The sequence below is a fragment of the Taudactylus pleione genome, unplaced genomic scaffold (genome assembly GCF_031769625.1).
Source record: "Taudactylus pleione unplaced genomic scaffold, aTauple2 ptg000135l, whole genome shotgun sequence".
Classification (NCBI taxonomy): Eukaryota; Metazoa; Chordata; class Amphibia; order Anura; family Myobatrachidae; genus Taudactylus; species Taudactylus pleione.
This window is the reverse complement of record NW_028284537.1, coordinates 221,493-239,302: the sequence shown is the minus strand read 5'-3', so window position 1 is coordinate 239,302 and position 17,810 is coordinate 221,493. Positions and strand designations below refer to the sequence as shown.

The 17,810-nt window shown below is 45.1% G+C and overlaps 1 protein-coding gene across 1 annotated transcript in view; it reads left to right on the top strand.

Moving 5' to 3' along the window:
- Positions 1 to 11,274, top strand: part of LOC148522964 (uncharacterized) — a 90,854-nt gene extending 79,580 nt beyond the window's left edge. The window contains exon 11 of the mRNA XM_088473438.1: positions 11,079 to 11,274. Within this exon, the coding sequence (XP_088329564.1) occupies positions 11,079 to 11,274 (196 nt within the window). The remainder of the gene's footprint in view (positions 1 to 11,078) is intronic.
- Positions 11,275 to 17,810: the final 6,536 nt, after the last annotated feature.

Here is a 17,810-nt window from a genome sequence, read left to right as displayed (position 1 = left end):
AAACGGGGGAGTGGAAATCCGGACGCAGGCGTGCCTAATTATGCGAACTGCGTTTTATGGGAGTGCATACGTTTTATGGGAGTGCATACGACCAGTTCCGATGGTCTCGATTAATCCTTATATGCCCGGAGATGACGTGTAATGCGTACGAGATGGGGGCGTATTTTTTTGTTTTCCGGCCGCTTCCTCCCCTTGGTCGGCCAGCTACCGATCCGAACTTAGGGACGCAACTTGCGAGGGAATCATTTGCATATCCGGCCCCTTTTCCCGTACGACCGTGCGGCCGCTTCGACCGACTCTGAATGAGGTCCTTACTGTGTATGCTGTCCACTATTGTGAAACACTGGGCCGGTTGCAGAGGGCAGTTTGTCAAAAACGACCTGGGTTGCTGTGAGCAGGCGTCATATTGCTGCATGATAACGCCTGGCCACACTCAGCCAACCGCATGCGTGATTTGTTACAGCGCTACCATTGGGAGGTACTGGACCATCCTCCGCAGAGCCCTGACTTGGCATTGACTGATTTTCATCTCTTTGGACCATTGAAGAAGCACCTGGGTGGAAGGCGATTTGCAACCTACAGTGATGTTCAGCAAACCGTCATGTCCTGACTTCAGGCGCCTGACACTGATTTCTTCTATACCGGGATAGATGCCTTAGTGTACCATTTGAATAAATGCTTAGACTAGTATGGGCACGATGTGAAAAAATAATCTGTACCAGGGCCATACAATTGATTATATGTATATGTGCAAGTTGAATACATTTAAGTAATAAAGTCTTGTTACCTTATTTATTGATTGAACCACCCTCGTATATAGCGCCAGCTGTACAGTTTATCTAATATTAAATATATTCATAACTGTACAAATGTTTTGTTTGCAAATATTGGGGGTGCTACAAATAATGCAAAGGTGTTGCCAGGGGGTGGAAAATGATTGAGAACCATTGCTCTATGTAAGAGGAATTATATCCTCTTTTTGTACTAAATATTTTGTTTCTATTTATGCACTTTGTATGGCGCTGCGGACCCCTTTATGGAGCCATATTTATAATGGATATTAATAATAATCTATAGGTTTTAGGAAATTTAGCATCAGATAAAAATTACAGTCCCAGGGGCCTATTCATCATAACTTAAAATTCGATGGAGGTAATTACGTTTAGAACTGGCATGGAGTTCTACCTAATTACCGGAGGAATTCATATCATTCCTCCTCTCCATAACTATCTATTCTGAAAAGCTGTCATTTTTGCGATTACAGCTTTTCGGGAATATATATATTTTTCCCTCTCTACACTAACTTACCGCAGCTGGAATCCGTGCTGCGCATGCGCTGTTACATTCGTAAAACCAGCGCATGCGCAGCACTGCCTACAGCTGCGGTAATTTTGTGTGTCCCCCCCAACCCCCCCTCCGCTCACCTGCCCCCTGTACCGCACTTACCTGCCCGCTGCAGTGCCTCCGGCTCCAGTGTCTGCTCTGACCCGTGTTCTCCCAGCAGACCCCAGTACAGTTTAGGAAAAAAAAAAATATATATATATATTTTTTTTCTAAACTTTATTGTGTTCTGCTGGGAGAACACGTGTCCGGAGCCAGAGGAAGGACCAGAGCTACGGAGGAAGACGCCAAGGGACCTGCCCAGATGAAAGCAGGTAAGTGTCACCTGCTATTCGCCACCTCAGAGTGGCAGATAGTAACTCCATCAAATTCCGAAAATACATAATTTTCGGAATTTTATTTATAGTCTAATTTCCATATCCCCATACTAATGTACTAATGTATGGGGAGCGTGGAAATTAACACAGGGGGATTTAACCAGGAGATATCAGTGATATCTCATGTGTTAAGTCTCTTCATAAATACTAAAATAACGGTAATTAAGGAAAATGCCCTTAAAAACGTTATTTTAGTGTTGATGAATAGGCCCCCCAACGAGGTGTAGATACTAAAACAAAGAATTTTTATATATTTTGTTTAGAGAACATTTGCAATATGCAACAGTAATATAGTACAGGTTGAGTCTCCCATATCCAAATATTCCGAAATACGGAATATTCCGAAATACGGAATATTTTCAGCATGACTGAGATAATGAATCCTTTGATTTTTGATGGTTTAATGTACATAAACTTTGTCTAAGGCACAAATTATTAAAAATATTGTATAAAACAACCTTCAGGCTGTGTGTATAAGGTGAATATGAAACATAAATTAATTTCATGTATGTACACAAACTTTTTTTGATGCACAAAATTATAAAAAATATTGTATAAAATGACCTGCAGGCTGTGTGTATAAGGAGTATATAACACACAAATACATTCTGTGTGTATATTTGGGTCCCATTTCCAAGACATTTCATTATAATATGCAATTATTCCAAAATACAGAATATTCCGTTATCCAAAATACCCCTGGTCCCAAGCATTTTGGATATGGGAGACTCAACCTGTAATAGTAATAGGATTGAATATTTATGTAGAAAATATTCTCTATGCATAGCCAATAATAAGGAGAATGAATGAATATATTTGCAGCGCTAATGTATATTTGTACATGTTGCTACAGTCTTACCAAAGCCTCTATTTTATGACTTGCTGTGTACGCCTGGATTTTATGGACTGATATAGGAAATAGAACTGGAGAGAAGAAAAATAAATACTATGTAACAAATTGAATATAAAAGGTAAATCATTTTTATTTACATTTATTATTTGCTGTGAAGCATTAAATTCCACTGCATGGCTGAAAAATAATCTGAGGGCGATTGCCTTTATCACAGTTATATTGAGTCGCATATGGTATTTACAGGTGCCCTGATTTCCTTAGTAACGCTAATCAAGCAGTTTGCTTGCATTAGTCATTGGACAGTGTCAACATCACTTTAATATATAATATCTTCAAAACAAATCAGAGCCATTATATAGTGGTACTTGGCCAAAATGATGTATTATTCATCGTTTACAAAACAGCAGCCGGTGTTAGCACTTTTGAATAGTTATGGAACCGGAGATAATTGTCCAGCTAGTAAAACATTTCTGGCAGCAAAAAGGTTAAAGATAAATGCATGCACAGTGCTGGCCGCAGACATTATATTAAATCAACTTTTATACATACATAATCCAAGTCAGATTTTTTTTTCTACTTAATATTGATTAAAAACAGAATACTTTTCTCTACCCCTCGGGCTAGGGTACACAGGTGCTTTGTGCTTAGGTATAATTTAGCCTTATGAACTTGCCACTTATAAGCTATATTTTCCTGCTATTCGCAGACTTTCAGCCCAAAGCTCCTGTTACGAGGGCACTCATACTCTCAACAAATGCGGGGTAACCGAATGCTGCTGGTCTGCACACTGGAGCTCATTCAGACCTGCTCGCAAGATGCGGCCGATCGCTGGCAAAAAGGGGCCGGATATTCAAATTCCACGCTCGCACTGCGTGGGATAAAGACGCCCTCTATGTATTAGTGAGCTACGGCACTGTGCGCTCGCTAGTGTATAAAGACGCCCCCTTTCCACTCGCAACACACGTCATCTCCTGGGATAGTAGGATTAATCGGTAACATCGAAAGCCATCGGAGCTGCTCGCAGCCCTTGAGGTTGCCTTACCCCGCCGCAAGCACTGAGATCAGTGCTGGCTGAATAACATGCAGGTGACGTGTACATTGACGCTACTTTGCTAATTATGCACGCCCTTTAAACGGCGTTTTGCCGGCCTGACACTCCTGTGTCCGCAACACCACTCCCCCGTTTACAAGCACCTTCCCCTGTTACCACCCACAAACGGCACTATCTGTCACTCAAAGTAGCGGGAAGTCTGTGTACTACAAGCGCACGATTCCCCACCGCTGAGACTGGCTTGCGCACGCGTGCTGCGAATTATATGCATGCGCACTGAGCAACAATCGCCCGGCAGCGAGCGATCGCGACTTAGCGAACGGCTCTGAATCAGGTCCTCTGTACACAAATCTGTCCAATCCACTGATAGGAAGATCCAGAGGGTAAGACGTTAACGGAGCAATGTTAATCATCATTCTGGGAAAGCCTGCTGCTGTCATTGAACCAAGTGCCCGGGCAGAGTACAATTATACTTGGGCGGAGGCCTGGGCATACCCACCTTCAGGAGATATTACCTTGCTGCATGGCTTACCCAGCGTGTCTTGTGGAAGTCCAAAAAAACCTTTTAACTCATGCTGTTATTTACCATTCTCTAGGAGTGTGTGTTTTAGACACACTGGCAGGGCTGGCTCAAGGCCCATAGTGGGCGCTGTGTGTCCACAACAGTGGGAACCCATGCCCACTGTGCCACGTCCTTGTAGCCTGTCCTGGGCAGCGCTGGGCTATTCCCGATGGCTCACATGTGACCAAGGCTGGGTTTGACCATACAGACGGAAATGCGGCGGCGTAACATCATAGGTCATGTCGCCGAAAGACATCCCCACCTGTGCACAGCAAGTGAGTCTCACTAACACTGAGGCAGGTTGTGCAGCTGAGGGAATGAGGGCGGTGATGAGAGGATGGGGCTAAGGTGATTAGGGGCTGAGGTAATGAGGGCGATGAGGGTTGAGATGATAAGGGACTGAGGGCTCGATTCAGACCCACTTGCTAGATGCATATGCAAATTCGGCAAGGCAGGCGGTCGCATGGCAAGGCATTAGCACGTCCATTATGTTTTAGTGTGCGATCGCATTGTGTAGGCAGATGCCCACCGGCCTGTCTTAAGATGCCCACTTGCGCACGTCATCTCCAGGAATGTATGCAACCATCGGTAACATTGAATACCATCGGTAGCGAACGCAGCTCTTGTGGTTGACCATACCCTACTGCGAGCGGTTCAGTGTAAAATTCAGCCAAGTGACGTGTACTATGACACTGCCTCTTAATTATGCACGCCTCTGAAACGGCGTTAAGATGCTCCTCCACTCCCCCGTTTCTAGTGGCCAGCCCCTGTCACCACCCACAAATAGCTTCTCCTGTCACTCATTCAGCCGGGTTGTCTATACGCAGCGAGCGAACTCTTCCTGATCTGGCTGCGTGCAAATGCATCCTAGTGAGCGGGTCTGAATCAGGCCCTGAGGACAGAGCTGAGATGATGGGATGAGGACGGTGATGAGGGACTGAGGAAGGTGATGAGGGGCTGAGTTGAGGTAGGGGGTGAGGTGATAAGGGGCTGAGGATGTGATGAGGGCTGAGGTGATGAGGGGTTGAGGATCTGGCTGAGGTGATGAAGGGCTGAGGATGATGATGAGGGACTGAGGAACGTGATGAGGGGCTGAGGACGGTGATGAGGATCTAAGGACGGTGATGAGGACTTAAGGAAGGTGATGAGTGGCTGAAGAAGGTGATCAGGGGAAGAGGGCGGTGTGGAGGGGCTGAGGATGGTTTTGAGGGACTGAGGTGATGTGGGAATAAGGATGAGGTGCTGAGGACAGTCCTAAGGTGCTGAGGGCTGAACGGATGAGCACAGTGATAAGATGCTGGGCCTGAGGATGGTAATGGGGTGCTGAGGGCCCAGTTGAGGGAGGAAATGGGACCAAGTACCAGTACACTGGTCGGGTTTGGACTCTCTGGAGGGAGGCACTCACTGGTCTGCCTGGACTCTCTGGAGGGAGGCACACACCCTGTCTGGACTTTCTGGAGCAACTGGAGGCATTCATTCGGCTGGAGTCTGGCCTCCTGCAATTAGCTCTGCAGCTGTCTGTAACAGCCCAGCCTGTGAGGTCACTTAGTCTTCTGTAAGGGGCTGGGGGAATGAAAATTAATCAATGTTTGTTTTATTTTGTTCACCTGTGGGGGCAATCATCAAATCAATGTGTGTGTTTTTCCCCCCTGTATGGGCCAATGTGTGTGTTTTTTCCTCCTGTGGGGGCCATTGTGTGTGTTTTTTCCTCCTGTGGGGGCAAATGTGTGTGTTTTTTCCCCCTGTTGGGGCAAATGTGTGTGTTTTTTCCTCCTGTGGGGGCCAATGTGTGTGTTTTTACCCCTGTGGGGGCCAATGTGTGTGTTTTTTCTCTGTGGGGACAATGGGTGTGTTTTTACCCCTGTGGGGGCCAATGTGTGTGTTTTTTCTCTGTGGGGACAATGGGTGCGTTTTTTCTCCATGTGGAATAATTTATTTAATTAAAAAAAAAAATAGGAAATCTTTTTTTGGTTTATAAAAGTATTAATTATGGACATTGGGCCTGATACAGCAATGCATGCAAGTGCACTGCTGATCGCAGAGTCACGATTATCGGGAATCTGCGTGTGCGTAGGAACCATTCTGCACATGTGTACAACGGGTTCTGCGTGATCACACAGGCCTCCGTATGCCTCTGCCTGTTTGACAGGCAGAGGCATTTATGGGGTGGTGCGGGTTCGTAGACTGACCCGTTTTCCTGGGAGTGGCAAGGCCAGGATCTGCATCTATAGGCATAGATTCCTGGCTTCGTGTGCCGGCCAGCCTGCATAAGAGGAGGCTTACTCAGCTGGTTGGCGCCATCCACCATCATGACCCATCACCCTCTGCCTCTCCCCATCACCCACAGCCTCTCCCCGTGACCCTCTGCCTCTTCCTTTCACCAACTCCCCATCACTGTATGCCACTCTCTTATTATAATTTAGTTTATATTATTATTATTATTATTATTATTATTATTATTACTATTTAGTTGTAGCATGAGTTTGAATTCTGGGAATATAACCATTGGGAATCAAAGTGAATTCGTGACAAAACTGTAAATTCAGATTTGGGTAGAATTCATAAATGCTAAATATTACTTACCAAGGCTCCAGTACCAATGGCATCACACAGGCTCCTAAATATATTTAATTCCCCCCCACTCCTATCGAGGCACAGTTTTTTCGTCCACCATACCCCAGGTATTTAATAACCCACATTTACGTTTAACTTCAATTATTACAAATCCTTTATTTTTTTTTAAATACATTTTTCCCTTAAATTTAGCAGAGAATGGATGTCACATGCAGTAAACCCAACATGAATAAATAACACACTTCTTCATACTGAATGTCATGTTCTTCAATAATTAAATTGTATTAAAATCCATGGAAGAGAATACCCAGCCGTAACCTTTAAGGAACGTACACGGGTTCTCCCGGTAAACCGGATCGTATTTTCAAGGTGAATTTCGCCAGCTGCCACGAAACCAGAACAGAATTGCATATCTGCCTCGTTTGAGAGCACTGTTGCGTGGCAGTCGTCTTAATGAAAATCAAGATGATGACCAAGTAGAGAAGAAAAAAAAAATGTGTTTTTTTTTCTCCCTCTCCCCATTTCTTAATATATTTGTTCATTTCATATTTGTCACTGCTTTGTTTGCTAATTTTCATTTGCAAGCGTCACTTCTCCCAGATAACCGGGTCCCTCAATGGACCACTGATTTCTTTGAAATGACAGGCTGTAAATATGCATAAAAAAAAAAAAAAATCCCTTAGCAATTAGCGCTCATGTGGTTCAATGCTGCCTGATTTCATTGGCAAGTTTACCCACTGTGTTGATAAGCTACATTATCTAGAAAATTGGCCGCTGAAAAACAGCACCTCTGATTGCCAGCGAAAGTTCCAGATAACAGGGTGCTGAAGGGAATTATAATTGAGGTTGAATACGTTAACCAGGGTGTCACATACTCCTTAGAAGCGCTAATTTATCAGCATGTTGGAATTTTTATTAACATTTGGAAAGCGTCCTTGCCACGCTAATGAACTACAATTGGCAGTTCAGATTTTAGTTACTGTCATCTATAAGAAGTTAAATGGAATTTCGGCATCAGCAGAGTTATGTAAATGTATTTGTTCTGGGGCTACAGAAATGACACATTGCACATAACACAAATATGATGCCGGGGAAGGAATATCGACAATCACTGTCAGTAACGTTCAGGCAAGCCGGCGAAATTGAAGTGTTTGAGTTTATTGTGTCCAGTTCTCATTTGTACATTTTAATGGGAAATCATTGTTTTAATTGAGGTTGTCAAGACTGCAGGGGTTTGTGGCTTAGTGATGCGATGTGACTCCCTGTGGCCATAGTTAGGCAGAAACTTGATTAAACACTATGTTTCTGTTGCTTTGGGACAGGGACACTCTGCTGTTTTTTTTAGTCATTTGGGCAAATTTATTGTACACTGCTTGATTTAGGCTCCCTCCTCTTCATTAGGCAATAACAACGCCTCAAAGCTGTCTTCTAGCAGCATCCATAGAACATCTTTGGAACTGTGGGCCTGATTCAGAGCCGCTCGTAAGCGGCCGCTCGTTCGTTCCGAGCGATGTTCGCACATCTGCGCATGCGTAAGGGTTTTAGTACGCATGCGCGAACCAGTCAGTGTGGTCAGAAATCGTGTGCTCGCAATATAGCGAATGTCTGCTAATTTGAGTGACAGAGTGAGGCGTTTGTGGGTGGTAACAGGGGAAGGTGCTTGAAAACGGGGAGTGGAGATCCGAACACAGGCGTGCCAAACGGACAAAACGGGCGTTTAATGGGTGTGCATAATTAACAAAGCAGCGTCATCGACCACGTCACTTGGTTGTCTTTTAGCCTGAACTGCTCGCATGATGGTGGTAGGAAAATGCTACCACAAGAATAGCGAGCAGTTCATACGCCTTTCGATGTACTCGATTAATCTAATAAATAGCGGAGATGACGTATGATGCGAGCGGCCAGGGGGCGTTTTTTACAAAAAATGTTTTGTTCGCTCTTTCAGACATAGAGGCGTCAACAGACCGCAAAGAGCGAACGGTCAATTTAAATAGCCAGCCCCTTTTTCTGGACGAGCGAGCGCAAATAGCGTCCGGCTCTGAATCAGACCCTGTGGCAAGTGTTGAGGAAGCAAATTACATTATGATTACAATTAGTGTTGTGTAAAGCAGAAATATTTGCTACAAATGCGCACAGGACATTGTTATAATTTAGAGAAAGATACTCTGCAGCAAGTATCGTAACTACTGGATAAGAGTTCTTTTTTTTGTTGGGAGTATAGCAACAGTTTACAGGCTCAGTATTGATTGAGAAGTTGTACTGAGTGACAGTAGGGTGGCGCTTTGTCTTAAGTTTTCACAGTTGTAGTTTCTCTTTGCTGTTATAGTGTATTGTCTTCAAGAAAATGTCTTGTTCATTCTCCATGTAATGTTATGTTATGTTATGAATTACCTGTACTGGTCACAGTAAAATTCATTCCACAGTCTTTCCCCACAAAAGATCATCTTTTAGTGTTATTTCTTAGTAATTACAGTTTTTCTATCAAATACTGTGTGCTGTTTATTTTGACGGACAGAACGGGGGTGGGTGGGGGAAAGAAAATGAGCAGTTGCAGTACTCCGGCTGGATAGAGCAGGGGGCAAGGTAGACTGACGTGATCCGACTTATGCCAGGTCCCTTTACTAGTTATACAGTAAATTATTATAAGGATATTATAGCAATAGAAAATGTAGAGAAAGCAATAGAGGATTTTTAGCAGAACAATGACCAGTGTAAAAAAAAAGGATGTTCTACCAATAGCGGTGGATCGACATGAGAAATATTTACCACATATAGAAGGCAGTGATTGGACATGAGCTACAGAATGTAGTACGTGATTGAATAGATGTGACCCCATTTGGTCACTTACTGTTCCCTCTGGGGCGGGATGCACTATCCTCTATTATGCGGTCAAACCCACGAAAATTCAGTTTTTGGTGGTTTAACACCATTTCTCATATGCACTAAGCTTCGGAAAGCAAAGCTTTTCACAGCTTGCAGCCGGTGGGCAACGCTATCTTCAAATGGCATTACCCTATGGGCTCTCTAATGGCATTCTGACCTGAGAGTAATCCAAGCGGATCCCTCCCAGTGTCCCCCGTGGAGCATGTGCAGAAGGACGCCAGTGGGACTTCTGGGGACAGCTCTTATCGGGAGAGCTGCCCTTTGCGGATTTCTTCATGCATAACAGCTCTATTAGGAATCAGTACCTCATGAATATAAGCCAGACCTCATGAATATTAGTCAGGCAATGCCTCCGTGCTAACAAATTCATAAGCTGCCGAACGGTTCTACTGGCTGCATCGCCCATAGCTACTCAAAGTTGCTCATGCAGGTTCAGAGATGTATACGCAGCTGCTAAATATCACAAGATCTGTTTGTGTTTGCAGAGCAAACAACTCAGAGGGGTCTATTTACTAAGCAGTGTTAGGAGACAGAGTGAAAAGTGATAAGGTGCCAGCCAATCAGCTCCCAACTGCCATCTCACAGGCTGTGTTTGAAAAATGACAGTTGGGAGCTGATTGGCTGGCACCTTATCACTTCTCACTCTGTCTCCTAACACTGCTTAGTAAATAGACCTCCTCAGTCAGTTCAGCTGTTTCTAGGTGACCAGTCCTCTGTGACACTATTCCTGAATTGGGTTAGGTATGGGATCACGGCGGTCGGGATGCCGCCGGTCAGAATACCGACAGCGGCATCCCGACAGTGAGAATCCCAACTCCCTTAAGGTAAGTGCCCTAACCCTCCCCCTGTCCCTACCTTAACTCTCCCTCCCCGGTGCCTAAACCTAACCTTCCCCCCTAGTGTCTACACCTAACCATCCCCTCCCTGCACCCTAAGTCTAACCCTCCCCCTAGTACCTAACTCTAACCCTCCCCCTAGTGCCTAACTCTAAACCTAACCCCCCCGATACTTTCCTACGGGATGCTGGCGGTCGGGATTCAAACGCCGGTGTTTCGACCATCGGCATCCCACACGCAGGGATGCTGACTACATACCCCTGAATTGATAAGCCGTGCTCCTCTCTAAAATGGCCGGTTCCAGCACTATGCTCGATTTGTGTGAAATTTCACCACAATTTCCACATCTTTCATTTTCTCTCTTCTTCAATAGGCTGACTGACTATACAGTGTGTAATAGATGAGTGCAATATAAATATTAGCATTCAACAGCAGCACCACTAATGTCCAAATTACCAAACAACACCTCTGTCAGATATCGATATTTATTTTATAAAGCAAAAAAAAAAAAAGTTGATTTAGTTTTATATGTCTCTGTTTAAAAACTGCTCTGAAATTAACTTCCTGTTTTAATTGTTCATTTTTGTTTGATTTTTCGCAGGGGGATTGTGGATACACCACTCATCCATACCGAAGCATTAAAGCCACTGGTGACACGGTGGTTATCGGAGATTCCCGCTGGGAGACTGGCTGAGGTGACGGATCTGCAGGCTGCTGTGGTGTATTTGGCGTCAGAAGCTTCAGACTATATGACAGGCCACAATTTAGTTATTGATGGAGGCCAGAGTCTCTGGTAGCAAGACAATGTGCCAATAGGGTAGGGGGCTCTCAGTAGCAATAATAAATACTGTCATGAAATTGGCGTACTTTATGAGAAAGTGGATATGGATATAACTACGTGTTTTATATACTGTAGGTGCGTGCAATTGCAAGGTTACATTGTAGGTGGGTAGTACTTGTCTATCGTACATGCTGAGGGCCTGATTCACTACGGATCGCTATTGTGATGGCAGCTGCCATTACGCACGCAGCTCAACTGCGACAGTATGCTAAACCATTGCGATCACTATGACGTTGCAGCACTACATAAGGACGCCCACTTTACCTTACACACGTCCGTGATATTTAGCAAGACTGCGAAACCATCGGTACAATCGAGTACCATCGCAGCCTCACGCACACTTGCACAAGCCCTGACCTTACTCAGAAATTGCTGACTTCATTGCACGCTATGAGTCCTCAGGCTGTGTAAGGAATCACAGTGGCTAATTTATGCACGCCCCTGCACAGTGGCCGGTTCGCGCGCTGCGATGCATGCGCAGAACGCAACAATCAGCCGATTAGCGGTCCTTGCTGAATCAGGCCCTGAATCTTGTGTCTCCACAATTGCAGGAGAGCCGCAGGTTTTCTAAGCCTGGCGTTGGCAATTATATTTTTTTAGTTAATAAAAGTAATGGACACACATTTTGGTGATGCAAAGTTCAGATTACGATGCTCTGCATAATTACCATGTAATAAGTGACAACCATGAAAAATTCAAGAGTCCAAGAGGTCTATTTACTAAGCAGTGTTAGGAGATAGAGTAAAAAGTGATAAGAAAGTGATAAGGTGCCAGCCAATCAGTTCCCAACTGCCATCTCACAGGCTGTGTTTGAAAAATGACAGTTGGGAGCTGATTGGCTGGCACCTTATCACTTTTCACCTTGTCTCCTAACACTGCTTAATAAATAGACCCCTAAGTCCCTTAAGGTGCAGTGAGCAGCTGAGAGAGAGTCTGTGGTAAATATTACTGTACAGAAGTTGTTTCCTGTAGTGAATATCTATGTAGCCGGAGAGTATGCTTCTTCCATCCCCTGAGGCTTTCACCTCACCCGTACTGAGGGTCTGATTCTGACCTGCTCGCGAGCGCTGTACACTCGCAAGCGGGTCAATGGTGCCGAAGTGCGCATGCGCACGATGGAGGGAGCTCCTTCATGCGCATGCGCGAGACCCGGCGAGCGACGGGGGATCCGTCGCTCGGGGTCTCGCACCAAAGGGGGCGAGCTGTTGATGTTGAGTGACAGCATGCCCCCTTTGGTGGGCGTGCCGGGGGCGTGGCTGCCAGACGGAGGCGTTCCCATGGGAACGCCTACCGTCTGAGTCCGGCCCCACTGACATCAGTAGTGATGTCAGTGGGAGTGATTTTGGCTCTGATAGAGCCAAAATCACTCCAGGGCTTGCGGCAGCGAGACCCTACTGCCGGGTCTCATCGCAAGCCCGATGGTCGCGATGGTCAAGACGGACGCTCGCTATAGCTGTGGGTGGTAACCCACAGCTATGCGAGCGTCCTTGAGGCCGCTCCAATGTTAGGTCGGAGGGCCCTGATTCAGAGCGAGCGCTCTGGTCAGAGCGTCCAGCTCTGAATCAGGCCCTGAGTCTATGGTCTCTGCTTTATCCTCCTGTATAGAAACCATGGTTTGTTGAGAGTCAGAGGAGAGTGTTGTACATTCTGGGTGACCGAACTGTCCTATAGATGTAGACAGCTAAGCCATAAGTATATAGGGACTGATACTCGGTTGGATGCACAGTGGCTGTATTTGTGGGATTCCACAGACAGCACCTCCAGTCTGGGGAATACACCTACTAACGGCTGTAGTACGTCTTGTGTGTGAGTCACATGTTATCTCTAAAATAAAGACATGGAGGCAGAAATTGGCATTTATAAAGGTCAGCTATTTATTATAAAAAAAACATCTGGTAGAAAAAAAAAACTCTATGGGGCATAGAGAAAGGATATGGGGCATAGAGAAAGGATATCCAGGTATCAGCACAGCCCATTCATTAATGCAAGAATTCAAACTACAACACATGCATTGCAGGTGGACAGGGATCTGTAACACAGCTAAGGGTATCCAACTCAACCGTCAAACATAGAAAATCGACCCGGTAGGGTTCAGACTTCAAATGAATCTCCATGAGGATTAGTGCACCCAAACAAACCACCTGCTCTCAGGCTGATGATTTGCTGTTCTCTCCCACCATATAAATAGCTAACAACACAAAAGAAATCAGGAAACATGAAGGGAGGGCTAAGTCCTTCAAACCCAGAGAGGGCTACTCCTGTGCAAGAGATACTTAAATAAACTGACCCTAAACCACACCCTTCCATGCTAACAGGCTATCAAAACCATGTGACCACCCCAAAATCCCACACCCAGCCTTGTAGTTTAAAGTTAAACCATCGCTTATTCAGCCTTCCGGTCTTTTAACAAAAAAGGGGCCTGTGTGCAATTGGTGTGCAGAGTACCTGAGTCATTGCTATTTTCTGTGTCAGCGCCATCTATATTACCATGTCATTGCCCGAAGTATGGCGCCACTGGTAAGAGTCCAGGTAAGAGTCTGTTCAGGGTACAGGATGTACGGTGCAGGCTTCCTTTTGACTCAAAGGTTTGTGTGCACTACACAACCTGCACCTATTATACTGTACATATACCATTGCCTCCAGTACTGGCATTTTCAGTCTCTAGCCCAGTTGATTTCTGCTCTGCACACATTATATCAGATGCTAAATAGAAGCTGCTCAGTACTAGTAGCAGTGGAGTTATGGGAAAAAGGACGGCTGCTTAGAAATACTGAAAGCAAAGGGTGCAATGCACTCATTATACGGGCAGGCTTATATGCAGTTGAGTCATGTTTAGGCTTCAGTTCCATCAAATAGTTCATACTGTCCATGTCATGGGCCCCAAGCATGTTTCAAAGAGCAGAGTAGGTTGATGATCGAACATCGTCGTGGCTCCCCACGACGATGTTCGATCATCAACCTACTCTGCTCTTTGGTTGCATAACAGTAGATTCACTTCAGATGATATTGTGAACCTTCTGGTGCTCAGTAGAACAACAGGATATGATGTGGCAGATCATTCCTATTAAGCCACGTACACACTTGCCGATGTTTTGAACGATAACGATATCATTCACAATATCGACAAGTGTGTATGCTACAAAACTGGTCGTTTACAAGTTGCCCTATCTGGGGATATTGTGAGCCCCGCTCCCTCCCCGCCATCGCTGGTCGGCATCGGCAAGTGTGTATACACTTGCCGATGCCGTGACCCCCACCTGGCCTGCCGATGACGATATCGTCGCATATGCACATCGTTTATCGTGTGTATCCGGCATTAATATCTGGCTAGATCTTGGGCAGAACAGAACTGACCAGAGGGACCCTTAAATACTCGGGGACTATGGGGCATATTTATCAGTACTAGTTTTACAAATATTGAGAAAAAATGGGCGTTTTCACACCCTTTTCACATTATATTAGTTTAACCTAAATGTACTAAAGGGCAATTGTAGGAGAATTCACTAAATTCTCCAACAAGCCCTAAATATCACATATTTTTAGTAAGCAGATTGCATTTCCCATAATTGTACAGAGAAATGCAATCTGCTCAGATTTACTAAAGTTGACTTGTAAAAGAGTAACGGGGAAAGCCTTGTGATAATAATGCCACCTGGAGATGGCATTATTAGGGCTTTCCCCCATTCCTGCTCTGCTGTGACTGAGCAAAGCTAGGAGCTAGTGCCTGTGATCAGCCACAGGAGGATTACAGTGCAAAAAAACTATTTAAAATAGTAAAAACCTAATTATATGCACCCAGGGCCCGGTGAGCTCCTCCGTGATCCAGTCCGGTAATCTCCGGGCTCCTGCTCTGTGACCCCGGTCATCTAATGTGTGCTGTAAACCAGGATCTCGATTTACAGCATACATCAAAAGACTGGGGTCACAGAACGGGGTCATCAGATGACCCCGAGGAGCTCACCGGATCACCTTATCGGAGGTAAATTTAAGCTTAGCGGAGCATGCACAGTTACACTCTCGGCATTATTTGCGAAAAACAGAGGAATGCGGATACTGGATTCGCAGGTGCAGAGCTTTCCCGCATCCTCTGTAACTGCATGCGATATATCATACGTCCTTGCAATGTATTCAAATATCACATTGCCAATTTGGGCAAATCCTACATTCACCCCTGACCATCGATCCCAGGAGACAACTTTCCTGCTATCCCTCTGTATATACGGTATAACATGTTGAACTGCAGATATTTAAAATAGGAGGGGGGACACTTACAGTAGCACAATGCAATTCCTATCTTTAAGTCGAATGAAGATGATTCAGGTTCATCTTGTCTGCATTAGTTGATATTGATAACACTGAATAATGCAGTGACTTGCTCTCAATGTATGGCAAGCGTAAATGAAATGTCAAAGCCTCCCCACTGGTAAAATAACAGCAAACACAGACAACCTCAGCGTTTAACTTCTGGCTCATATTATAGGCGTAAAATGGAATTTGCCTTCTGCGTATTCCCAATTGCTAGAAAAATCCTTTTGACTCTTTCCTCAAAAACTCACGACTGCTGTTACACTCAATGTTGTTGATGTCTTGCACACTTGTAAAACTTGATTTACGCAAAGTCTCTTTGCCTAGTTTGAACTTTTATACACATCAGTCTGTACTTGACTTTGGTTCACGGATACCTAGAGGTTTGCTGCACACAATATTCACAAATTCCTTATCGTAGTTTCTCTGTGGTTTTCTTATCTGTGGAAGCCTCTGGTTCAGATATATTTTTAGCCGCTGGCATATCCAGTGACACAAACTTACTCTGTGAAACTTTCAGGTTCCATTTTATCTTTAATTTGTGCAGTTTCTTTGAAAATTACATATCTTGACTTGATAAGCTTTCTAGTACTTGGATTCCAGAGTCTGTACCCTTTACTTTTAAGGCAATAACCAAGCATGATATACGTCATGGACATTGAATCCAGCTTGCCTCTTCTCTCTCTTGGTAGGTTTACAATGGCAGTACTTCTAAAAACTGAGATGCTTTACATTTGGTCTTCTTCCTGACCATGCTTCAATTTCTGTTTTGTCCTTTAAAGCAACTGTGGGAGAACGAATGCTCAAATAAACTGCTGTGGGCATTGCTTGCCGCCAAAATTGCTTGTTTAAGTATAAGTCCTTTAGGCAATAGTCAGTTGATGCTCAATTCTATACTTCTTTAGGTAGAATTCTACATCTTTGTTTAATATTCTCCACCATTGCCAGCTCTCAAAATTTTGAGTCTGTGACCATTTTGATTTTCAACTAGTCTTTTGTAGTCTGCAATCTGTTTTACTACTTCAGACTTCTCTTTAATGAAGTATATGGGGCATACAGCCTCTGTGGACCAGGTACAGGATAGGTACTGCTCTGTTAACCCTGCAACCCCTCCTTGCACACTCTACACTACCACTAACCCTGCCCGCACACACTACACTACACAACCCCTAACCCTCATCCCACTGCCTGCACACAATACACTACACTACCCCTAACCCTACTCCCACTGCTCCCACACAGCCCCAGCAGCCGTTCGCAGGCTGAGTGGGAAGAAAAATCTCCCACGGGATTTTGCCCACAAAAAAAAAACCTGCAACCATTTTTTAAAAACTCGATACCGCAGGTTTCAGGAGTGCTCGTACCCACGGTAATCCAAAATTTGGCACGAGGTGCGCAAAGTTTTTTGTAGGCAAAATCCTTCACTCAATTATGCCCCTATGTATTTGATTCTTGTGAAATCCTCAATGGGCATAATAAAGTATCCGTATATACTATTGACTTGACTTCCACTAATCACACAGATCTGTAAGCACTAAGGGGGTCATTCAGAGTCGGTCGCAAGTGCTGAGCGCTCGCAACCGACTCGATGTTGCCCCACTGGGCATGCGCACGATGGAGCCAGCTCCGTCGTGTGCATGCGTGAGACCCGGCGGGCGACGGACGCTCCATCGCTAGGGGTCTCGCAGCAGACGGGGCGAGCTGTCGATGGTGAGTGACAGCTTGCCCCATTTGGGAGGTGGGCAGGGGACGTGCCTGCCCAAACGGAGGCATTCCCACCGGAAAGCTTGCCGTTTGGGGGCGGCCCCATTGACATCATTGCTGATGTAAGTGGGAAGCTTCCTGCTCGATCAGAGCAGCAAGCTCCCTGGGGCTTACGAGTGCCCAGACCCAACCTTAGAGTCTGGTCGTAAGCCCCGATGGTCAAAATGGTCTTGACCATTGCAACCATCGCCCATGTCGGTCACTAGAGCTGTGAGTGTAAACCCACAGCTTAGTGATTGACAAGGAGGCGGTCGTTCAGGATGCAAGCGGCCGCCCTGATTCAGTGCGACCGCTTGCAACTAACGACAGCCTCTGAATGAGGTCCTAATTATGGTGGTGCTTCAGCTCTGCTTGCTGGCTTTGGAAATGGTCGACAAATTTGCTTCTCTATTATACATCTTACACATACGGGTTTCTCTGTAC